At 36.6% G+C, this 24,706-nt stretch overlaps 6 protein-coding genes, 1 long non-coding RNA gene and 1 pseudogene across 9 annotated transcripts; 4 read left to right on the forward strand and 4 right to left on the reverse strand.

Moving 5' to 3' along the window:
* Positions 1-636: 636 nt before the first annotated feature.
* On the forward strand, positions 637-4,162 carry LOC9326009 (annotated as a pseudogene).
* A 405-nt stretch (positions 4,163-4,567) lies between these two features.
* Positions 4,568-6,444, forward strand: LOC9326010 (putative protease Do-like 14). Of its 2 annotated transcripts, none has more exons than XM_002889901.2 (6): positions 4,568-4,856; positions 4,931-5,143; positions 5,221-5,445; positions 5,516-5,739; positions 5,809-5,887; positions 5,975-6,444. In XM_002889901.2, the coding sequence occupies exons 1-6, from the start codon at positions 4,605-4,607 to the stop codon at positions 6,134-6,136; spliced, it is 1,155 nt and encodes a 384-aa protein (XP_002889947.1). In that variant the 5' UTR covers positions 4,568-4,604; the 3' UTR covers positions 6,137-6,444. The 2 variants fall into 2 exon arrangements, with proteins under 2 accessions (XP_002889947.1, XP_020867008.1); XM_021011349.1 differs by having other exon boundaries at positions 5,848-5,887.
* A 1,526-nt stretch (positions 6,445-7,970) lies between these two features.
* LOC9326012 lies at positions 7,971-8,425 on the reverse strand. Its single transcript, XR_002329191.1, has 2 exons — positions 8,290-8,425; positions 7,971-8,197 (listed from the first exon to the last, which is right to left on the reverse strand). It is a non-coding gene; the product is annotated as an uncharacterized LOC9326012 (long non-coding RNA).
* A 381-nt stretch (positions 8,426-8,806) lies between these two features.
* On the forward strand, positions 8,807-9,803 carry LOC9328762. The gene is made up of 2 exons (XM_002889903.2): positions 8,807-9,097; positions 9,172-9,803. The coding sequence occupies exons 1-2, from the start codon at positions 8,846-8,848 to the stop codon at positions 9,589-9,591; spliced, it is 672 nt and encodes a 223-aa protein (XP_002889949.1). The 5' UTR covers positions 8,807-8,845; the 3' UTR covers positions 9,592-9,803.
* Positions 9,804-10,063: 260 nt separating this feature from the next.
* Positions 10,064-13,410, reverse strand: LOC110224695 (pentatricopeptide repeat-containing protein At1g12300, mitochondrial-like). 2 transcript variants are annotated; one of them, XM_021011352.1, is made up of 2 exons: positions 12,348-13,410; positions 10,064-11,156 (listed from the first exon to the last, which is right to left on the reverse strand). In XM_021011352.1, the coding sequence occupies exons 1-2, from the start codon at positions 13,351-13,353 to the stop codon at positions 11,137-11,139; spliced, it is 1,026 nt and encodes a 341-aa protein (XP_020867011.1). In that variant the 5' UTR covers positions 13,354-13,410; the 3' UTR covers positions 10,064-11,136. The 2 variants fall into 2 exon arrangements, with proteins under 2 accessions (XP_020867011.1, XP_020867010.1); XM_021011351.1 differs by having other exon boundaries at positions 10,064-11,252; positions 11,352-13,410.
* On the reverse strand, positions 10,202-10,963 carry LOC110225043 (pentatricopeptide repeat-containing protein At1g12300, mitochondrial-like). Its single transcript, XM_021013657.1, has one exon. The coding sequence runs from the start codon at positions 10,961-10,963 to the stop codon at positions 10,202-10,204; it is 762 nt and encodes a 253-aa protein (XP_020869316.1).
* Positions 13,411-14,268: 858 nt separating the features above from the next.
* LOC110225381 (pentatricopeptide repeat-containing protein At1g12620-like) lies at positions 14,269-16,989 on the reverse strand. Its single transcript, XM_021014981.1, has one exon. The coding sequence runs from the start codon at positions 16,575-16,577 to the stop codon at positions 14,712-14,714; it is 1,866 nt and encodes a 621-aa protein (XP_020870640.1). The 5' UTR covers positions 16,578-16,989; the 3' UTR covers positions 14,269-14,711.
* Positions 16,990-19,017: 2,028 nt separating this feature from the next.
* On the forward strand, positions 19,018-20,737 carry LOC9326014 (ethylene-responsive transcription factor ERF027). Its single transcript, XM_002889905.2, has one exon. The coding sequence runs from the start codon at positions 20,023-20,025 to the stop codon at positions 20,599-20,601; it is 579 nt and encodes a 192-aa protein (XP_002889951.2). The 5' UTR covers positions 19,018-20,022; the 3' UTR covers positions 20,602-20,737.
* The last annotated feature ends 3,969 nt before the right edge of the window (positions 20,738-24,706 follow it).

Raw genomic sequence — 24,706 nt, forward strand, 5'->3', positions numbered from 1 at the left:
CGGGGGGTTCGGGGAGAACGGAGTGACTTCTTATTAATGACGGCGCCAATTGTTCGTAACGGGGGTAGCAACAATAATATTTCTAAGGATTCGGGGAGAACGGAGTGACTTCTTATTAATGACGAGCGAGTTACAACAATGACTTAGTCCCGGTTCGGCAGTTACAACGGGTTCTGCCGAGCCGCGGGTGTTTACGAGAACAAAGAAGAGATTTTTCTAAGCGTTTATGGCTAAAACGAAACTCTCTCTTATTCTCTGGATAATAGCTTCTGGAAATTGGATCCTTTGCCCTTTGGTTTCTCTTAGTATTTATAGGGAGGGCAAAACCCTAAGCCTTCATTTGTCTCCTCCCGTAAATGACGGTTTTGTCCTCCGGATCTTAGCGGGCCTATTTTGTAATAAACCCATTAAGAATATTAACAAAGGTTTTGGGCCACTAACATGTGTGGGCTTAGCCCATATCCAACACTACCTCTTATGAAGAATTGGTTATGCCAAAATCCAAGCCCTAGTTTATATCAAAAATAAATAACAATGTTAAATAAAAATGAAACAATGAAATAGTCTTACGAAGCTCAACGAATGGGATCAAAAAAACGACGTGTTGTTCATCTTTAAAATGAAAGAACGGAAAAACGTTTTAACGCAATCGCTAGTCGCTAGTAGTTGCTCCCTCATCAACCACGTGTCATTCCCTTACTGGTTTAATCAGGAAGCGAAATATGCAGACCGATGAAAGCTCTTCTTCTTCTTCCGCCATAGCCATTTCTTCTCTCTGTGTAATAGTCCACATCAGAGCGAATGTAAGAGACAGAGATAAAGGAAAGTCTAGATTTCGATTGGACCCATGATTCTCAGTCGGAGAAATTATTATTTTTCGGCTTAATCGGAAAAATGGACGTTCACGCCTTATCCTCTTCCGCTTCCGCCGCCGCAACCGCCGCACCTGCGTCTTATATCGCCGGAAACTTCCCGTTGTTTCCTTCTAGTGTTAGATTGAGAAGAAACAAGGATAATTTATTAGCTAAACAGAAGAAATTTGTAGTTTCTGCTTCGAAAAGAGAAGAGCCTAAGCTCAACGAATGGGATCAAATGGAGCTCAAGTTCGGACGTTTACTCGGAGAGGACCCGAAATTGACTTTGGCTAAGGTGAGATTTGAATTATATGTCTATGAATTTGATGTTAATGGTGAAATTGTACAGATAGTGGGTAGAAAAGTGAATCCAGAGGCTTCTTTCATTGAAATTGAGAAATCTTTCTACAAGAACAAAGGTAAAATTGCTGAAGTTGAAGAGATTCCATTGGATTGGTCTAAGGATAAGAATAAGAAATCTAGTTCACTGGATGGATTGAAATTGGTAAAGCCCCTGTTCCTAAAGACGGAGTTAACCTTGAAAAGCCAGTGATGAAAAAGCCAAACCCTGTTTTGAAGAAGCCATTGGAGGCTGCTGCTGTTCCAGTTGCTGCTCCAAAGGTGCAGAGGTTGCCTAATGTTATATTGAGAAAGCCGAGTTCGTTTTACGCGAGTAATGACAACGACGAGGAGTCTATGTTGCGGTTGAAACCGAGTCTGACACTGAAAATGAGGAATGAGAGGGAAAATGAGAGGTTTAGTGACATGACATTGTTGAGAAAACGGGAGCCAGTGAGCGTAGAAGACGAAAATGCTGAAGATAAGCTTCTCTCTGATGGGTTAACTGTGGAGGAAGGAGAACAAGAAGATGGAACATATTCAGAGTATACTCTTTTGGAGAAGCCAGAAGCGAGGCCCGAGCCTATGAACATAGAAGAGGTAGTTGGAGATAGCGGAGCTGTGGAATCATCAGAGATAGAAAACAACTCAATTCAGGAGCCAGAAGCAAGGCCCGAGCCTGAGAACATAGAAGAGGAAGTTGGAGATAGCAGAGCTGCAGAATCATCAGAGATAGAAAATAACTCTATTCCAACTGGTATGGAGACAAACTAAGACCTTCAACAAATAGTCTAACATGAAGCTGATTCAAATATTTGTTGTTTTGTCAAGAAATGCAGCTTAAAATCCAGAGGTCCTCGGGCTCCTCTGAGGAGAAAACCATTAACAGTGACTCACTTGAGAGGATTCCTTCGAAACCAGTTTCTCAAACCATCGTAGAAGCTTCTTTACAAGGGAAACCACAAAGGTTAATTCTGTTTTAGAATCTTGTTTTTGTGGAATTGTGCTTTCTTTCTTGTTTCTTATGGTTTTGACTGACTGGTTATTTTTGTTATAGGTTAGACCCGTCTTCTGCCGAGCCATCAGTTTCAACCGTTAATCGTGAACCATGAAGGTCGTCAGGTCTCGGTTGAGCTCAAAGGCCCTCCTTCCAGATCTTCCTTGTAGGAAAATGATTGGAATAAGGCAGAGTCTCTAGTTAAGACGGAATTACGGGCAGATGTTGAGCTAATAAGCTCGAGCACTAGAGGCTTTGCTGTAAGTAAGATTTGTACTCATATCTGGTTTCATCTAATTTTGGTTTACTTATTCTTTTCTCCCTTTATCATCCTTTTTTACAGGTTTCCTATGGATCTTTGATCGGATTTTTACCCTACCGGAACCTTGCAGCAAAATGGAAATTTCTCGCATTTGAATCATGGTTACGAAGAAAAGGTGTAGATCCATCATTGTATCGACAAAACCTTGGAGTAATTGGAGGTCAAGATGTCACGAGTAAAGCTCCATCTCCAGATACAAGCTTAGATTCTGAAGACGCTACAACGATCAACGGAGAAGTTTCTTCTGATATGAAGCTGGAAGATCTTCTTATGGTATATGACAGAGAAAAGCAGAAGTTCCTGTCATCTTATGTTGGCCAGGTTTGACAAAAAAATCTATGAACTTTTATTATCATACATGGAAATGCTTGTTTTTCCTCCCTAAACATTTTAAATCAATGCAGAAAATAAAAGTGAATGTTGTTATGGCTAATCGAAACTCAAGGAAGCTTATATTTCGATGAGGCCGAGAGAAAATGAAGAGGAAGTTGAGAAAAAACGAAATCTTATGGCTAAGCTTCGTGTTGGGGATGTTGTGAAATGCTGCATCAAGAAGATTACCTATTTCGGTATATTCTGTGAGGTAATAACTATCTGAAACCTTCGCTTTATTGACTCGCAAGGACAACATCTAGATTGTTGTGTAAAACTAAAAAGTAGTTTGGTTGAAACAGCTAGAAGGTGTCCCTGCATTGGTTCACCAATCAGAAGTTTGATGGGATGCAACTTTAGACCCTGCTTCATATTTTAAGATTGGTCAGGTAATAGCTTGAACTATCGTAACCGCTGCCAAGGAATAAAAACTGTTTGACAAACGTTTCTTTTTGGTGTTATCAGATTGTGGAAGCGAAAGTGCACCAGCTGGATTTTGCTCTTGAACGTATCTTCTTGTCGCTAAAAGAAATCACGGTGAGAAAGATCTCTCAAAAGTTTATCTTGTAGAAATCGGTAACTCATTTGATATACATCTAAACCCGTTTGATGTCTTTATGCAGCCTGATCCACTAACCGAAGCCTTAGAATCTGTAGTTGGTGGTGATAATGATCAGTTCGGGGCACGGTTACAAGCAGCAGAGCTCGACGCTGAGGTATTAAAGACCTTCTATGACTTTTGTGATCACACCATTGTTACGGGGTTCTGAAAACTTTCTTCTACAGTGGCCTGATGTGGAATCTCTGATCAAAGAGCTGGAAATGGTTGAAGGAATCCAATCAGTTTCAAAAAGTCGATTCTTCTTGAGCCCGGGCCTTGCTCCAACGTTTCAGGTACACAGTTTAATCGCCCAAATGCATATATTAAACACGAAAACATCTAACACACCAAACCGCTGAGACTTTGACACTGTTTTGATCGGAATCTGAGATCTCTGGTTTTGTTTTCTTTCTCTCTTTGTAGGTTTACATGGCTCCAATGTTTGAGAACCAATACAAATTGCTTGCTCGAGCTGGACATAGAGTACAAGAGGTAAAAGAAAAAAAGGAAAAAGATGTGATTCTTAATGTCTATTTATGAATCTTGGTTGATTCAGTTTTTTTTTGGACTGTTTATTTGCAGCTTATTGTTCAAGCTTATGTCTTTATCTAAACCATATGACTATATGAGACCACAGATTAGATGGGTAAAAGCTTATGTTTTTTTTATCCTCTAAAGTTATTATAACTCTATCCTTCTTAGTATGAAGAATTGCCAAAATCCAAGCCCTACTTTATGTCAAAGTAACAATGGTGAGAGAAACAACATAATTTAAATTACCTCCACCACTGCTGGAATTTGAACAAACTCAGTACTATATATACTTGTCTATAAAGTTTAGAAAACAAACACTAGAAAAACAAATGTTGCACCCAATAATTTGACACATATACAAAATCAACAGGAAAAAAATACCTGCCGACACACCCTAGTTACTCTAAAAAAAAAAACTGTGTGTTCCCATTACGGTTTCCGAAGTCGGCTTAGTATTCAAAGTGCATAAGAGGGTAGCCGGGCCGGGCCGGGCCAAATAAATACAGAGTTACGAAGGGCCCAAATTGAGAGTTGCGAGTATCAAATAAGAATAGGGTTTGTGAGTGACATTTAGCTAGGGTTAGAATGATGATGAATTTCCGCCGCATCGCAGCAGGTTCTCTTCATCTCTTGCAGAAGTCCGCAACGCGTCCCGCTCTGTTTCCCAAACCCTCGGATTCTGGCGTCATCGCTCGTCTTCGATGGACGACAAGGGCTCTTTCTACAACGGAATCTGCTGAGACGGCGGCGGCGGCATCGGTCTTTTCTAGCAAAGACAACCTCATGAGCCGGGTGAATAGGCTTCACAAGGAAGGCAAAGATGAACTCGCCCTACATGTAATTTATTCTTCATCATTTAAGTAAGGTTTGTTCTTCCTTCTTTTGGATTAATGGGTTAATTCGTTTTGTAGCTCTTTGACTCTATGGATGCGAACAAGGTTGAATTTACTCCCTCCGAGTTTGCATTTCATATTGAGATCCTTGCTAAGGTCAAAGGCTTAGCAGCTGCTAAAGCCTACTTCAAAAAAGCAGACCCAGACTTCAACGATGGAGACATTCATGCCAAGAACTGGCCTGCTTACGCCACGCTCCTTCGGCTCACATCTGAAGAATTGGACCAACTGGTTAGTGTTCTAGTTTATTGAATGTTCTGTCTAAGTTTTGTAGTTTTTAAATTTGTGTATTTCAATCTCTTTTTTAGGCGAACCATCTCCATCCACTTAGAAATTCCTATTCAAGAATGGCTGAATTGGTTTCACCTTCAGTGGTGTCGATAATAACGAGAAATTACTCTGAAGAAAAAGGAGCTCGAAACATGTTCGGATCGGGATTTTTCATCGACAATACAACTATTTTAACATGTTCACACATAGTTGTAAACTCTCAACGACTTACCGATGAATCTTACTTAAATTCGAGACAAGAGGTAAAATTCTGAGTTGTATTACATTACTATGTAATTATACATGCTAATTGTACCATTTTTCTTGTCACAGCTAAAAGTAGTTTTGCATGATGGAACCGAACTAGATGGAACACTAGTTCGGTATGATTCAGTACAAGATGTGGCGATGGTGCGAGTAGATACTAGCGGGTTGCCGGACGGATCCTATTCCCCGGTGAAACTCGGTTTTCCAAACCGAGTTCGCCAAGGGGATTGGATTGGCTGTTTTGGAGCACCGCTTCAGCTCCCTAACACCATCACGTTTGGAGTAGTCTCGTAAGTATTTTGTTAACTACTGAATAATTTACTCTGTAATTATCTGGATTTTGAATTATTGTTTGTCAGTGCAATTCGCACCGCTGAGGAGTTGGATATGGGTGACAGGAAAGGACAATTCTTTCAGATGGATTGCACTACTTACGAGGTATTGTTATTTAAATAATTTTATTGATTTGTATTATTATTCGTTATTGGTTTTGACTAAGTATCACCTATATATAATCTCCCACAGGGTTCTTGTGGAGGTCCCATTGTGAGTTTAGATGGATCGGTCATCGGGATGACCTGTCTTTCCTTTGGAGATCCAAATGGTCCTACTCAGGATTCCGTTGAACAGGAGCACGGTATGGCAGTTTCGATCGACAGTGTTCTCTGTGTACTTGAGCTTGTTTGATTATATTACCTTTTGGTGTGTGTTTTGTCTACTACTCGAACACAGAATTATTTGTTACTAGTTTATCTTCGGAGTGAGAAATAGTTATTAGTTTCTGAAACTTCCTAGATTTAATCCAACGCGTTATATTATTTCTGAGATTGACAATTGGAAACTGACTGTTAACCCCTCTCTCATCTGCGACTTTATCTACTATATCAACAATTTTTGTAGACTCTTGATGTCATTTCGTTAGCTCTTTCTCCAATTTGAGGTGTATTTTGCTTCAGACAAGAACTGATTCGGTGAATCTTCATGTGTTTTGGATTCTTAGTTCTACTTGCTTCTTTTGATATGACGAGAGTGCCAGTTTTTTGGTTTTATCGAACTTGGGAACTCAAAGAACAAGAGCTGAACAAAGAAGTATAAAATGTAATACTTATTGTATAAAAAGGACTAAAATTTGATGTTCCTTGTTTTTTTCATTTTTCAATAGTATAAATGTATAATCAAATATAAATTTTCCACAGTTCAGCCCTCGAAAGAACTAAAATTTGGGAAGAATATCAAACATGTCAGTTTACAAATAATACATAAAAGTTCCAAAGAAGATACACAAGAAACCTACTTGACTAATACACGCACTGGATGAAAGCACTCTCAGACAAGGAGGTAAAACATTGACAGACGATGAAACATGACAGTACATAAGACAGAGAGTTATGGCATATGTCTTTGATTAGACATATAATGTTGACTGTAAATGACGAGATTCGCAGAGACGAGCATTCTCAGAAGCAGCATTCCTCCAACACACAGCAACAGCAGAGAGCAGCAAGACTGCAATTTGCAACCCGCAAAAGATTCGGTTAATCATAACATAATTTAGGCTACTTGAGGCCAATCAATCTAAAATATAAAAGAGTTTAGTAGAGTGAGCATAAGAAAAGCTGCAGCACCTGTATAGACACTAGGATTTCAAAATTCTACTTGTAAAAATACAGCCATTAGGCAGTTAGTTCTAAAGAGAGCACTAGATTTATTGAAGAGTGAAAGAATCATGTCCAAGATACAATTACTGAGTGTCTCAAGTTAAACACTAAAAGCATCTTTATATGAATAGCTCAAAACTCATCATAGTCATAGGGATGTTGCCATGAGTTTTTTTACCCAGCCCAACCCATATTTAATGGGTACCCGAATTGTAACTACCCAATGGGTATTGAGTTCTATTGGGTATACCCAAAAAATACCCGCTAGATTTCAGGTAACCCATGGGTACCCGAGTTCTTTTAATTATGTTTTTTTTTTTTTTCAATTCTTTGGAAAAATTTTGGAGGGAAATTTTTTTTGCGGAAAAGTTTTTAACGGAAAAAAGTTTTGGCGGGAAACTTTTTTGCGAATTACGGGATCACTTTTCCCACCAAAAGTTTCCCGCCAAAAATGAAAATCCGCAAATTTCCCGCCAAAAAATGTTAATCCGCAAATTTCCCGCCAAAAATAAAAATTTGCAAATTTCCCACCAAAAACAAAAAAATTCACAAATTTCCCGCAAAAAAAAACGAAAACCCGCAAATTTCCCGCCAAAAAAAACGGAAATCCGTAAATTTCCCACCAAAAACGCGGAATTTCCAAAGATGAGTGAAGTGAAGGAAGGTCCTTTTGAAGGGCATCAATGGGCAGAGCCATCTGTGGATAAGCTTAGGGTTCTAATGAGGCATGTAATGAGTAATCCTTATGAGGCTAAGGTTAAAGGCAACCGTGGAAGAGACGACATGGTTCAGAAGTTTACACCTGAGGTCGTTACTGAGTTTGTTGCGAATCAAATTGAGATAATCTTTGATGAGCAAAGAAGAACATGACAGGATCTCACACTTTGCTTAGATCACGAGAGGGAACAATAATTGTATTTTTTTCATGAATTGTTCTAAAAAAGGCAAATATGAAACGAACAGCTTATTCTCGAGTTTCTTATGGAAAACTTAAACAGTGAGTTTAGTGTTCTAAATCTTTCTTTTATTGGAGATGAGAAGCGAAAGCCGACATAACTTCCTTGTACACTGGCTTCTTGAAATCCACTGCCTGTGAAACCGAAATAGAAGAAGATGAGTAGAGAAGTAGTATTAGAATCAAACTGCAAATTCGGTATAGAGAAAGAAGAAAAAAGTACGAACATGTTCAATGACTTGATCAGGAGAAGTCCAGGACCATTGACCAAACTCAGGTTTCTCAGTTCCATCACCAAGAAGATTGATTTCTTCATCTTTGCCAGTAAATTTCAGAAGAAACCTGAGGAAACAAAAGCTCGTAACGAAAAATACTCAAAAATCTATAAAACCCAAGTATTTTAACCCGAATCTAGCCCAAAGTAGATAAAAAACCCAAAAATATCTTAACATCCGAATAATTTAGGTACTATATATACTTGTCTATAAAGTTTAGAAAACAAACACTAGAAAAACAAATGTTGCACCCAATAATTTGACACATATACAAAATCAACAGGAAAAAAATACCTTTGACACACCACCCTAGTTACTCTAAAAAAAGAAACTGTGTGTTCCCATTACGGTTTCCGCTGTCCCGAGTCGGCTTAGTATTCAAAGTGCATAAGAGGGTAGCCGGGCCGGGCCGGGCCAAATACGAAGGGCCATACGAAGGGCCCAAATTGAGAGTTGCGAGTATCAAATAAGAATAGGGTTTGTGTTGCGACATTTAGCTAGGGTTAGAATGATGATGAATTTCCGCCGCATCGCAGCAGGTTCTCTTCATCTCTTGCAGAAGTCCGCAACGCGTCCCGCTCTGTTTCCCAAACCCTCGGATTCTGGCGTCATCGCTCGTCTTCGATGGACGACAAGGGCTCTTTCTACAACGGAATCTGCTGAGACGGCGGCGGCGGCATCGGTCTTTTCTAGCAAAGACAACCTCATGAGCCGGGTGAATAGGCTTCACAAGGAAGGCAAAGATGAACTCGCCCTACATGTAATTTATTCTTCATCATTTAAGTAAGGTTTGTTCTTCCTTCTTTTGGATTAATGGGTTAATTCGTTTTGTAGCTCTTTGACTCTATGGATGCGAACAAGGTTGAATTTACTCCCTCCGAGTTTGCACTTTATATTGAGATCCTTGCTAAGGTCAAAGGCTTAGGATGTGCTTTTAAGTACTTCAAAAAAGTAGACCCATACTTCAACAATCAAGACCATCATGCCAGGAATTGGCCTACCTACGCCACGCTCGTGCGTCTGCAATGGGAACACCTCAGAAAAGCTGGGCTAAGGCCACTCACCCTTTCTTGTGATGACAAGTCTTCTGGGAGCAAACTCCATGCGAATATGAAGCGCATGGATATCTCTGCGCCCCCCGCCCCGAAACTGACCCACAGCACAGCGCCCATTCGCTTTGGGGGCGGGAAGGCTATTTCCGTTCGTGGTACTTACCGACTAAGTTCTAGCGGTTTGCGTCTTAAAAATGAATAAAGACGACTAAGTTCTAGCGGTTTGTGTCTTAATAATGAATAAAGCAGGTTCTTTCATTTAAAGCTTTTCAATTACGGCTTTACCTTTTAAAGCTTTTCAATTATTGTATCTTAGTTGTGATTTCATGACGTTTGCTTGCCTATAAGCTATGATGAATAGCGTTTGTTGTATGTTGGAAGAATCTGGTTTAATAAATAGTTATGTTTATTTTATCAGAAAATTTGTTTTTGTCCCTAGGGGTGCTCAGTGAAGTCTAAATGGACAAATTTTTATGTTTTAATGGGTGTGACTGAGTTTTACTTGGGTGCTTCCTCCCTCTTATAACACTTTGAAGCTGAGAAGCAACGCAAGAGTTACAGAATCAACAAATTTGTGTTTAGGCTTCATGTAGGGGTGAAGCAAAGACTCTTGATCAATGTGTTTAGTATAATCTTTTGACTTCTGCTAGAATCTTGGAAAAAAGGTCAACGTATTGATATCTAAGTTTTGTTAGATTGTGTAATCAATAATTAATGTGGTGTTTGCTGAGTGCTACAAGTTTGGCAATACTGATGAAAACTTACAATCTTGCTGTTACTTAAGAGTCTTCCAGCTAAAAGTCTTGTATCTGCTAAATGTTTAGATTTGACATATGTTCTTGAGTCTTTAGACTGTGAATCAGTGGGATCACCATTGAACCATCAGATAGGATTCTAAGAGACATTGACAAGTGAATGCCTGAATGGATAGGAATTCTTTGATTACTACTTATAAGGCCTAACACATGTAACAGTACAACATCTTTGCAAAGACCATCAATGATGATGCTGTATTTGACTGCATCTAGCTTGATCTTTCTTTCTTCCATCTTTCTAAGCAACTCCATGGCCAGAGCAGTTTTACCGGACTTACACATTACATTTAAAACCGGTCCATAGGTAACTGCATCGGGTTGACAACCACTTTCCACCATTCGATCAATGAAAACCACTGCTTCATAGACTTTACCTTTGAGACAAAGGCCATTGACCAGAGTGTTAATCATTATGAGATCGGGTCTATGTTTCATTTCCACCATTCGATCAACTAACTCTAGAGCTTCAGGAACTCGACCCTCGAGACAGAATCCGTTGATCAAAGTTGAAAATGTAATTGTGTTAGGCTCATACCCAAGTTTCAAGATCTTTCCCATAACGGAACAAGCGAACTGAAGTTTACGACAGCGACAGAAACAATTGATCATAATACTCAGAGTGTAGATGTTATGAGCAATCCCATTCAATTCCATTTGCTTGCAGAGATCTAAAACGAGACCATATTGCTTTGTTTTGGCAACAGCACTAAAGAATTTACTGAAATCAACAAGACTAGGAAGAGGAAGAGACCCGATCATGTCTTGAAACAGATCAGTAGCATCATCTTTCTTAATATCAACAATCCCACTTCTCAATCTCTCTCTATAAGAGACTTTCCCTTTCCCATCGCTGACACTAGAAAAGACTCGTCCATAGCAAGACAATATTAAAGCAGTTCTTGGAGAACCTGTCTCGAGAAGACGTGTCTGAATCAATCCCCGCATGACCCAAGTTAAGAATTTGAAAGCTCTGAATTTTAATAAAAATTGGAGTCGGGTCTTCGGTTTTGTGCTGATTCGTTTGTTCGGCTTCAACATGCACTAATTTCTGCTCATAACACCGATTTCACACACAATAAAACAAAAAAAAGATTTTAAGCTTTAATAACTTCTGATTCTGAATTTTCAACAACGATGTTATGTATACCTTGAAAACTCTTAAACGAAGCTCTTCTTCTCTCTGCTCTGCTATGAAAGTTGATAACTTGGAACCTTGAAAATCTAGCGAGTTATCGAAATTGTCTGCCCAAATGGTCAACAAGATGGCACTAAATCTACAGAAAATGAAACCCAGACACATACGAAGAACGAAGCAATGTGAAAACCTGAAATCTTCAGAATTCAGATACGAGAATGCTTGAAGAACCGGTTCAATGTACCGGATCAGATAAAACCGGTTGTCTTTAACCTTCTGTTTCATTCGGAGTTTTTGACAAAATGTTCGGACAAGTGTTCCACCAAGGACTAAAAGTGATATTAACTACTTTTTTTCTTATTGTAATTAAGTACCGATCTAAATGTTATGAACCATCTAGTTTGTATCAGCACGATGAATATTCATGTCACAAGCAAATCGGTTGATAAAATAAAACTCTTTCTCCATCGGTACATCCTATGTTTCTTTGATGGGCCGGACCTAAGTTTTAATTAAAATATCTAATTTATTTTCCCCTTAGTGAGAAAACTAAATGTCATGTACAGTATCTTATCTTTAGTTGGGGGCTTTTCGGACCTTTTTTTGTTATGGGTTTTTTAGTTGGTTTTTTTTTTAATAAATTGAGATGAGAAAAAAAAAGAAAGAAATCACCAAAAAAAATCCCCAACTCAAAAGTCTTCTGATAAAAAAAACACCGATCGGAGTTTGGAGATATCGCCGTGGACATGGCGGTGCGTAAGAGGCTGTCATCGTGCGCATCTCCGCTAACACAAGAGAACCAGTCCGCTCTCGCATCAGTACTCTGCTCTGCCTTTGGACCACCTACATCGCAGAAGAACCCCGCGAATCTATCTAAATATCCTTTCCTTAAGCTAGCCAAAATTCTGATGTAAACACCAAAATTCTAAGAAAGCATATCCAAAAAGCTTTTCTTCAATCTACCATCCGATAACATATCGATTACCATCTTTATAGTGGAAGCATCAACTGAGAACCCCAACCTCTTCATTTCTTCAATAAGCTTAGCAGATTTAATTGCATCACCATCTCCAAGATGTGCCCTGCTGAGTATGTTGTATGTACAACCATCTGGCGAATGCCCGTCCTCTTCCATTTTTCTAAACAACAGTTCCGCTTCAAACAGTGAGCCTTTCTTACACAGTCCCCCAATCATTATAGTGTATGTTTTGACATCGGGCTTCACTCCTTTGAGAGGGATGCTACAGAATAATTCCCAAGCATCATCCACCTTACTAGCATTGCACATCCCATGAATGATGATGTTATATATACCAATATCCAGCTCCATCTTACTCTTCTGTATTTTTTCAAATATTTCCAATGCTTTTTCTGGTTCCCCATTGTCACACAACCCATCCAGCAAAATTTTGTAAGTGACAATATTAGGAGGAACACCACGAGAAACCATCTCTTGGAAGAGTTCTTTGGCAACATTAAGTTTTCCCGACTGACAAAACCCTTGGACAAGTGTGCTATAAGTAACTGTATTAGCAACCACTCCTCTTAGAGACATTTTGCGGAAGAGTTCCAAACCATCGTCAACCCGCTTTGCCTTGCAATATCCATTTATGAGAATACTGTAAGTCACGATATTAGGATCACACCCTTTGCTAACCATCAGATCCAGCATCTGGTTTGCCTCATTTAGGCGATTCTCCTTGCAAAACCCATCTATCAAAGAACTATATGTAATCGTGTCAGGAGCTATACCTCTTGTGATCATCTCCTTGTGCAGTTCTTCGGCCTCTCGAAGCTTTCCCTCTTTCACAAAACTATCAATTAAAGCATTGAAAGTGACAATGTTGGGGTTGATTCTCCTTGTGATCATATCCTTGAGCAACTGCGCACCATCATTCCATCTACCAGCATTACAAAAGCCTCCTATGAGAGAGTTGTACGGAAAAACATTTGCTTTGATCCCTTTCATTTCCATTATATTGCAAAAGGTTGAGTGCTTCGTCGAGGTTTCCATCTTTGCAAGGACTATCAATGATGACACTGTACTGCACAACACCGAGCTTGGTATTTCTTTCTTCCATCTTTCTGAGCAACTCCATGGCCAGGGCTGTTTTACCGGACTTGCACATTATATTAAAAACCGGTCCATAAGTAACTTCATCGGGTTGAAAGCCATTTTCCACCATTCGATCTATCAAAACCAATGCTTCATAGACTTTACCTTTGAGACAAAGTCCATTAACCAGAGTGTTAATCGTAATGAGATCGGGTCTATGTCCCAGATCGACCATTCGATCAACCAATTCAACAGCTTGAGAGACTCTACCTTCAAGACATAGTCCATTGAGTAAGGTGTTAAATACTTAAATGTGACGGTGGGAAGAGGACGAGACTGAATCATGTCTCGGAACAGATCAACAGCAAAATCTGCCTTAATATCGACTAGCCCACTTCTCAATCTCTCTTCATAAGACATTTTGCCATCACTAAGAACAGAGAAGGCGCAAGAGAAGAACACGTTTGGGCTACGACATAAACAAGTTCGGGAAGTACCTGTCTCAGGAAAACGAGGCTGAACCAATTTGAAAGTGAAAGCCTTCCGATTAAGAGGAATCACTCTTCGTATCATCATCAATCCCATTTCTTCTTCAGATGAAACCAGATTCTAGATAGACATAAACCATGTGTGTTTTGAGGGAGACGAAATAAATTTCGGTTCGATTATCATATTTCTAAACCGGGGTTCATTTACATGCGGTACATTCCGGTTTTTAAAGAATGATGTCGGTCATGTGATTTATTTACTTATTTGTTTGTTCTAAACTAAAACGGTGCCGTTTGAGCCAACTTCGAAGTCTTCAACATTCGACGATGGTTCAACCATATCTTGATAGTACTTCAGTCATGTGGGAGCAGATCCAAAACCCTATAGTTTAAATTCCACATTCAGTTTTCATCATTGGATGATGATCATGAAACCTTCTAAATAAGGTGGAGTTTTTGACAAGATGGATTTCACATGTGTGTGTATAATTATGTCTCCAAATGCAAAGTAAAATACAACAGGGAACCCAATGGACGTTTTTAATAGACAACCTGAGACAAGTCCTAAAGTTAAATACGACATGTTCAACTACATCACAAGAAAAACTTATAGCTTTAGAGCAGCTCTTTCATTTGACGACTACTCTCCCAATATGCTCAAGAACCGATAGCCACCCAGGGATTGTTCATAGCTAAACTACTCTTCTGTTGTGGCTTTCACTGATAGAGAGACTTCTGTGGTGAGCTTGCTTTTATGGCCCCAAAATTTCCAACAATTGACATGCTTATATTATAGACTAGACTAACAACTCACATACTTGGACCTTCTCAAGACAGCATATCCAGAAAGCTTTCCTCCAATCTACCATCTGATAACATATCGATAACCATCTTCATAGTGGAAGCATCAGCAGAGAACCCACCCTTCTTCATTTCTTCAATAAGTTCAGCTGAAGTGATTACGTCACTGATTCGGAGATGTGCTCGGATTAGAGTGTTGTATGTACTATTATCTGGCACAAACCCTTCCTCTTCCATTTTTCTACACAACATATTTGCCTCAGACAGTGAGCCTTTCCAACATAATCCTGAAATCATTATGTTATATGCCTTGACATCATGCTTCACTCCTTTGAGAGGGATGCTACAGAATAACTCCCAAGCATCATCCACCTTACTAGCATTGCACATCCCATGAATGATGATGTTATATATACCAATATCAAGCTCCATCTCACTCTTCTGTATTTTTTCAAATATTTCCAACGCCTTTTCTGGTTCCCCATTGTCACACAACCCATCCAGCAAAATTTTGTAAGTGACAATATCAGGACGAACACCACAAGAAACCATCTCTTGGAAGAGTTCTTTGGCAATATTAAGTTTTCCCGACTGACAAAACCCTTGGACAAGTGTGTTGTAAGCAATTGTATTGGCAACCACTCCTCTCAAAGACATTTTGCGGAAGAGTTCCAAACCATCGTCAACCCGCTTAGCCTTGCAATATCCATTTATGAGAATACTGTAAGTCACGATATTAGGATCACACCCTTTGCTAACCATCAGATCCAGCATCTGGTTTGCCTCATCTAGGCGATTCTCCTTGCAAAACCCATCTATCAAAGAACTATATGTAATGGTATCAGGAGATAAACCTCGTTGAATCATCTCCTTGTGCAGTTCTTCAGCCTCTCGAAGCTTTCCCTCTTTCACAAAACAATCAATCAAAACACTGAAAGTGACAACGTCAGGGGTGATTCTCCTTGTGATCATATCCCTCAGCAACTTGGCACCATCATTCCATCTACCGGCATTACAAAAACCTCCTATGAGAGTGGTGTAGGTAAAAACATCAGCTTTGATCCCTTTCATTTCCATTTCATTAAAAAGGTTGAGTGCATCGTCGAGGTTTCCATCTTTGCAAAGACCATCAATGATGATACTATATTTGACTGCATCGAGCTTGATCTTTCTTTCTTCCATCTTTCTGAGCAACTCCATGGCCAAGGCAGTTTTCCCGGATTTGCACATTACATTTAAAACCGGTCCATAGGTAACTGCATCGGGTTGACAACCACTTTCCACCATTCGATCAATGAAAACCACTGCTTCATAGACTTTACCTTTGAGACAAAGGCCATTGACCAGAGTGTTAATCATTATGAGATCGGGTCTAAGTTTCATTTCCACCATTCGATCAACTAACTCCAGAGCTTCAGGAACTCGACCCTTGAGACAGAATCCGTTGATCAAAGTTGAAAATGTGATAGTGCTAGGCTCATACCCAAGTTTCAAGATCTTCCCCATAACGGAAAAAGCGAAGTGAAGTTTACGACAGCGACAGAAACAATTGATCATAATATTCAGAGTGTAGATGTTATGAGCAATCCCATTCAATTCCATTTGCTTGCAGAAATCTAAAACGAGATCATATTGCTTTGTTCTGGCAACGGCACTAAACAATCTACTGAAATCAACAAGACTAGGAAGAGGACGAGACCTAATCAATTCTTGAAACAGATCGATAGCGTCATCTTTCTTAATATCAACAATCCCACTTCTCAATCTCTCTCTATAAGAGACTTTCCCTTTACCATCACTGACACTAGAAAAGACTCGTCCATAGCAAGACAAGATTAAAGCAGTTCTCGGAGTACCTGTCTCGAGAAGACGTGTCTGAACCAATCTCCGCATGACCCAAGTTAAGAATTTGAAAGCTCTGAATAAAAACTGAATTTGATTTTGTGCTGATTCGCTTGTTCGTCTTTCAAAGGCACCAAACTTTCTCACATAGCAAAAAGGTTGAAGCTTTAACGACTTCAAAACTCTTTAAGAGAAGGCTCGTCTTCAATCTCTCCAACGAAAGTGAAAACTGGAAAACTTTCCAAATCCAATGAGTGTGTTTCAGCTTTTATTCCATGGAGAGTCGAACAAATTATAGAACGAATATTTATACAAATGGCTACAAAAAATCGTACACATAAATGGCGGAACCTAAAAAAAAAATTGGTCAAATGATGATGATGGAAAGTGGGTTGATGCAGTTGGGCCTAATTCCACATGGGCCTGTGTTGTGAATCTCGAGAGATTCTGTTTGCTTCAGAGTTTGCCCTACCTGCCAAAATAAACCGAACCGAATGTATCGAACCGAAACTAAAGTAAAAAAAACCGAACCGAACTGAACCAAAAATTTTGAAAATAACCGAAAAAATACTAAATTTTATAACCGAAATAACCGTAACCGAATCGGTACCGAACCGAGATATTTCGGGTAACCGAAATACAATTATATTTTCAAAATAATTAGTTATTTATAGACCAAATAAACAAAAATACTTGAAAAATATATAAAAATAGTAAAAATACTCGAAAATAACCGAAATATATCCAAAAATATCCGAAAATATTCAAAAATAACCGAAATATCCGAAAATATTCTAAGCAAAATAACCGAATATATACTAAATTTTTAAACCGAAAGAACCGGAACCGAACCGAAACCAAACCGAAATTTCAAAATATCCGAATGGATACTAAAATTTGAAACCGAAAGAACCGAAACCGAATGAACCCAACCGATAACCGAACGGTTAACCGAAAGCTCAGGCCTAGTTTGCCATGTGGTTTATAATAATAAGTACGACTATATGTTTGATATGCTTCTAGAACCGGTTTAATGTGCCGGTTCCGATTAAACCGGTTTTCTTTTATCCTTTTGTTTGTTGACAAAATGTTTTTTTTTTTTTTTTTTGTCAACAGCTATATTAGATTGGCTTAAACAAACCATTGTCGAGGAAAGTTGTTTACATAAGTTTTTTTTCTTCTTCTTGTTCTCCTTTTTCGGTATCAAATATCCTTGTTTATTAAATTATTGATAATTAATCCTTGGTTATAATATGTGTTATACAATGAAACTAGAAAAAATGGGAAAGATCTAATTTTTAAAAAAATAAGTTTAATCCATTAAAATTAAAATACCATTTTATTTAGAGTTTAGAGTTAAGGATTTTTATGTAGAAGTTAGAGTTTATGATTTTAGTTTAAAATTTAGAGAAATTGTTAAAAATGCCCCTTTTTCAATACCCCTTTTCAAAAATGCCCCCTTTAGAGTCTATTTTTAAGTTTGCCCTCTTTTAATTTTTAATGACCATTTTACCCTTATTTGAAACAAAATTAGGTCCACAAAATACAAAATATTTTTTGGCGGGAAAAGTGATCCCGCAATTTTCCCGCCAAAACACTTGTAAAAACCTTTAAAATACCTTGTAAAATTTTCCCGTAAAAATTTTTCCCGCCAAAAAATTTTTTTTGCGGGAAAAGTGATTCCGCAATTTTTTTGGCGAAATTTTTTTGGCGGGAAAAATTTACAAGGTATTTTAAAGGTTTTACGGAGTATTTACAAGTGTTTTGTAAGGTTTTACAATGTATTTTAAAAGGTTTTACAAGGTACTTATAAGGTTTTATAAGGAATTTATAACTTGTAAAACCTTATAAAAAACTTGTAAAACCTTATAACTTGTAAAACCTTATAAAAAACTTGTAAAACCTTATAACTTGTAAAACCTTATAAAATAGCTTGTAAAATCTTATAATATCTTATAAATACGTTGTAAAACTTTTTAAAATACATTGTAAAACCTTATAAATACCCTGTAAAAAAACTTTAAAATACCTTGTAAATTTTTCCCGCCAAAAATTTAACGCCAAAAAAATTGCGGAATCACTTTTCCCGCAAAAAAAAATTTTTGGCGGAAAATTTTTTGGCGGGAAAAAATTTTACGGGAAAATTTTACAAGGTATTTTAAAGGTTTTACAAGTTTTTACAAGTGTTTTGGCGGGAAAAATTACGGGATCACTTTTTCCGCCAAAAAATATTTTGTATTTTGTGGACCTAATTTTGTTATATTTCTTTATATATTTGTGATATCTTTTATTAAAAGAAGGGTAATTTAGTCATTTTGTACATAAAAGGGGTATTTTTAAAAATGGACAGCCAAATGGAGCATTTTTGAAAAAGGGTATTGAAAAAGGGGCATTTTTGTGAGTCTTCCTAAAATTTATAGGTTTTAAGATTTAGTGTTTAGTTTAAGTTTTCTATTTTTTTTTTTTTTTTTTTTTGTGGATAGTAATAGTATTGAGACGCCATTTTTGTGAAATGTGGTTGGAAAAAGATCACATTGATCAAGGAATTGCACCAACTTTACTAATTATACACAGTTCGTCTAAAATTTTGACAAGAAGTTTTGATTCAAAAAGCATCATACTATCGTCCACATGCATGCAAGGTCACCTCAATCTCTAAGCCTCATAGCCTGGATTTGAATTCTTCCAAAATCCATCTATTTGATCATTTAGGTTTCTCACGAAAGTGCCACTTTAACTATTACTATGGATTTTGTGAGAAATGTCTTAACTTCTAATTTGTTTAAGGCGTGATTGATCATACGTGTCTTCAGTTCGATACCCCTAAATTTTAGGAAAAAATTCAAATTATAATCAACATCCGAACAAAGTGAACCTTCAATGTACATATTCAAGTAATTCAACAACATTTAATTTCTATACAACTACAACGCCTGTCTTGAATATTTTTAATTTAGAATATGCTTAAGCTTCATATTGATTATATATATAGCTTAAATATCAATTAGTAGCTAAACACGATATATGCTACAGTATCATATTGTCAGTATATGAACTATAGTTTTTTTTTTTCTCAATTATTATTACAAGAAAAACCCCAACAAGGGCCAACACACTTTCGACAACCCCAAGTGAGAAAGTGAAAGAGAATAACAACTGTGTGTTAAGAAAATATTAGTGAAATAACCCTTTCATGATTCATTTCATATTTGAATATTAATCTCTCACTAATCCCTAACTAATTCAATTTATATTCCGTCTTTATAGATATACAGAACATACACACATACATATATAAGTATACTGTTTACTTTTCAATTCTATATATATGTGGCTGATGGTCACCATACAAATCCTACCAAATGGCCCTGATCTTAACCCAAAACTTCTTCATCTTCTTTAATTAATTAGCCACCTCGCACGTGTGACAAATCCTTCTTCGCCACGTGTGAAAAACCCTTCCCCCGCTTGCTACTTACTATATACTACTAATAGTATGAATAATACAATGGGTTCTTCCAGCTTAGGTAGCCGGAGAAAGGATCCGGCGTACAGAGGAATCCGGTGCCGAAGTGGTAAATGGGTCTCCGAGATTCGTGAGCCTAAGAAAACCACGAGAATCTGGCTTGGAACTTACCCCACGGCAGAGATGGCAGCCGCCGCCTACGATGTGGCTGCTCTGGCTCTTAAAGGAAGAGGAGCCGTCTTGAACTTCCCTGGATCCGCCCAGTCATACCCGGTTCCTGAATCAAAATCGGCAGCGGATATACGAACCGCGGCGGCAGCTGCAGCAGCAATGAAGGGATGCGAGGAAGGGGAGGAGGAGAAAGAGGCAACGGAGAAGAATAGTAGTAGTTCGCAGTTCAGAGCGCGTGAGAACCACGTAAATAATGAGGTGGCGTCTTCGTCATGGTGTGGGACAGAGTTTATGGACGAAGAAGAAGTCTTGAATATGCCTAATCTGCTGGCTAATATGGCAGAAGGGATGATGGTTGCGCCACCGTCGTGGATGGGTTCTCGGCCGTCGGATGACTCTCCGGAGAATTCAAATGATGAGGACTTGTGGGGGTATTGATCGGTTAGTGTTGTCCACGTATATGTAATCATCATCTTGTTCTTGTTGATTATTTGTTCATTAATTATGTCACTTGTATGATATATCAAATCATATGTTTTAATGTATGATATATCAAATCATATGTTTTCTTGTTTTTAGGGTTATGATCAATTAGGGCTTAATAGTGATTTCTCTTTAGTTTCGCGACTTCACGTGTTGATTTCTAATATTACTCTTGGATTATTCCTATTTGTACCTTCTTAGTTAAGAATATATTTCATGTTCTGAAGTTTGTTTTTGTTCAATACTAAGATGAGATTATGAATAATAGCTACTCCTTGCATACATGAACTAAAAAAAGTCTTTGACGACACATATCTCTGGTGGAACATAATTAAAAACGTTTTTTTTTTTTTTAATAACGCTGCATTTTAATTTGGCAAAGTTTCATGTTTGACAACTAAAGATCCAATAATATGATGAGAAGTATGATATTTGTGGAATTCCTCTTCTTTGATGAGATTAAGCTTTTTTTTTAAATAACCCATGATCAGTTGTTTTGAGTCTTTTGACTTTCTATATATCATTCTTTATAATAAATTAAATTAAGCATCGTTTTCTCTACATACACAAGACATATCTATCTATTTTTTCGTCACATGTTCGTTGCTAAGATATATATTCGGAAATCCATCCAGCGATCTATATTCCACTCAATTCGTCTTGTAGTGATAAATATATGTTTTCATTATTTCATATGAATTAATCGATTGATTGATGCTTATTTACACAATGATATTTATATTATATTCATCTAGTGTTCCTTTTAAAAAGTTTTGATGTTCCTGAGTTTCCTTTTTTAGATATGTTTTTGTTATAAAGGTTTTGCCATATATGTATGGACATGAGTGGTGTTTTCTTACTTGGTCATTTTTTGTCGTTTTCTTTCTCAGTTTCCTTTGGTAAAAAAAGGGGTATGTATATATGTCTCATCTCTTTATTTTGTGATACTATCTTGGTAATAAACTGACATATTTTGGGGTGAAAAAAAAAGTGACATATTTTGTATTAATCTTAGTCTTTAACTATATATATTCCATCTATTTTACAATTAAATATCATTTTGATAAATTTCATACAAATTAAAAAACTCGTGAAACATTTCATTATATATTTGTAAATTAAATAAATTAAACTCTTGGTAAATTCTACTTTCTATTTTTAATTTGTTTTTACTTAAGACTATATGTTGTGTATCTATTATCTAACATCAACATTTCTATTGAAAATATATTATAAACAAACTTATTTTGAAAAATAGGAACGATGATAAAAATGATATTCTGTTTTGAAATGCATGGAGTATCATCGAATTCAAATTTACTTATAAGCTTCTAACGTATGTAGAGTAAATAATAATCTTATTGACAACACGTCAATACGAATTAGTAATATTATTTGTATTGAAATTCTAATTCAAGAATTGACAAAAGGATGGTGCAAAAGATTTTTTAACACCAATTTTTTTACCTGAAACTGACAAAGAGAGGTTAATGAGAGAGGTGACCATGTGGCTTTTCTTTAATCATATCCGTCACTAAGCTCTATAGAGCTTTAGCTTTACAACTTTTTAATATTCATTCTATCTAAAAATCATACAATATAGTAGTATTTTTATGAAATTTTTAATGGGTTTATATTCTGCAGAAATGGTAAAGGTATTGGTCAATCCAAAGAAATTTGCCTTTTCTTTTAAATCATTCAAAAAGAAAACGTCCTAATTGTAATTTTTTAAAAAATTAAGAGTTAATTACTGTATTAAATTAACTCGGCTTGTCTCTTCCGACTAAACATCAGCAATATTTTTTTCTTTTCAAAATTTCCATTTCCACAACTCTTTGCCACGTGTCACTATCTCCTCAGATTTCTTTGGCCTAAATCCCTTTTTGGTTTTGTTTATAACACCTAAAACCTAAACTGTCTTTATGGTCTTAAAAAATCTATGACCCCTAACATCAAATATATATATTTTTGATATAACCGTAAATATCATTAGAAATGAAAATTTAGGGATTACAAACATAATACCTAGGGCTTTTGAGAACCTTGCCAAAAAAGAGTAAAAAACAAGGCCACAAATGTTTAAGAAGACACAAAAGTGAAATCATCTAACATCAAATATCTGTGATCGGTATTTTAAGTATACCATACAAACTAAACCATCCATGTAAGAAAAAACAGAGATATCTTTAGTTCTTTATAAGAATACCAAAGTTTTGTTTTGACAATTAGAATAATTAAGTTTTTTTTTTTTTTTTTTTTTGGGTGTAAATGTGTAATTAGAATAACTAAGTTGTGGTTGTCTAGTAGGAAAAAGTAATTTTGGCGGTTAGACCATGCATGGATTCTGAGTTCACATGGCTCGATCATGGTAGTAATATTGGTTTAGAAGATGATATTTCAGGACGTAACGTTAACGTTCCTCCGCTCGATCGTGTTAGTGGGGTTCTACATCTATTAACCCACACTACCAAATTGTGGATTCCCTATTCGTCAGATAATTGGTTTGTTATATCGAAAAGCTCGAAAGATTGGTAGTGGCGTAGTGCAATTACTATGTTAGTTTGAAATTCGTTTGTTTTCTTTGATAACCAGCTGTTGATTTATATTGTACAATATAAAGATAGGTTTCTGGACAAATCTTTATACTTGATTTGATGCGATAGTGGTCCACTGCAGATTTGTCTCCCTACGTGTTTTTAATGATAACCCTTCCCTCTTTGGTATGTTTACTCACACTCATATAATGATTAATCATTCTTTTAATCTTAATTAAATCCCCATTAATGGCTGTTTGTTTTGATCATTAGACAATATAATACACTCTCTTTTGACAGAAATACTTTTCTTTTCTTTTTAATGCTTGTTAACTACACTTTGTTCGTTTATAGGTTTATTACAAATCAACAGCTGGTAATGTCATCATGATTCGAACTCATAGCTAGTAAAGGCTAGTGGTGTGATAGAGGAGGCAGTCAGTCAGTCACAGATAGCACAACAACCATTGTTGGAGACTTGGTGTGATAGTTGTGATTTTGTTTCTTTAAGATCTTTATATTTTTCCTATTATTTATGAAAAAACTATATAATAACAGTTTCCTTCGTCAATGGGTAAAGACTGAATCGAACCTAAGAGTGACTGGACAGCTAGCCATGTGGAGAACACTGAACTAAAGTCTCTCATGTTCGTCAATTTGTGGTTAATCAATTTATATCTTTTAACACTACTAAAACATATATTAGGAAAGTGCATTCTACAAAGTTTTTTTATCAATCATGGTCTTTTCTGCATCATATTTTGATCAGTTTTTCATTATTTCGTTTTTTAACATCTCTAGTTTCATTATTTCGTTTTTTAACATCTCTAGTTTCATTATTTCGTAAAATTAATTAGCAATTTTTTGTATATGATACAATTAATTTTAAAAGACCGAATTCACCAATTCTAAAAGAAAACATCGTGATGTATAGTAATTAGTAAATCGTATGAAATACCATAATTCATAAATAATAAGATTAAAATATTTCCTTTTTTACCTAAATAAAAGGTTAAAAATAATTATAGTATAATAATATTCACCAAAGGTTATGAAAACTATAATTAATTACAAAATTTGTGCATTCAATTATGAAAGTTTAGATCTTTACCTGAAATATTTGTTTAATAATACTCATTGACAACATGTTCAAAAAAATTTAGAAACACATTTTGCCGACATAGTAGAAATAAATAGCTACACTAGTAACATGGAGTTTGGACATACAGCCAGATTCTTTCATGCTCTAATTTTTTTTTTTTTTAGAACAAAAAAATATATAGATATAGGTTTCTCTTGAATGACAAAAAAAGCCAATGCTCTTACATTTGAACTTCTAGTTTCTTAAAAGAACTTAAGTCTATTTGCTTGGATTAGTGACTGTGTGTGTGACTGTGTATATAAAAAAAATCTTGCATAAAAATATTTTCTATAAACTGGTGATAAAATCTCTGAACTTATATATTTTTTTCCATCACTTGTATTTTAAAAATGATTTTCAACGATGTGAAATGAAAAAAAACATA

The sequence above is a fragment of the Arabidopsis lyrata genome (genome assembly GCF_000004255.2).
Source record: "Arabidopsis lyrata subsp. lyrata unplaced genomic scaffold ARALYscaffold_1, whole genome shotgun sequence".
NCBI classification, from domain to species: Eukaryota; Viridiplantae; Streptophyta; class Magnoliopsida; order Brassicales; family Brassicaceae; genus Arabidopsis; species Arabidopsis lyrata.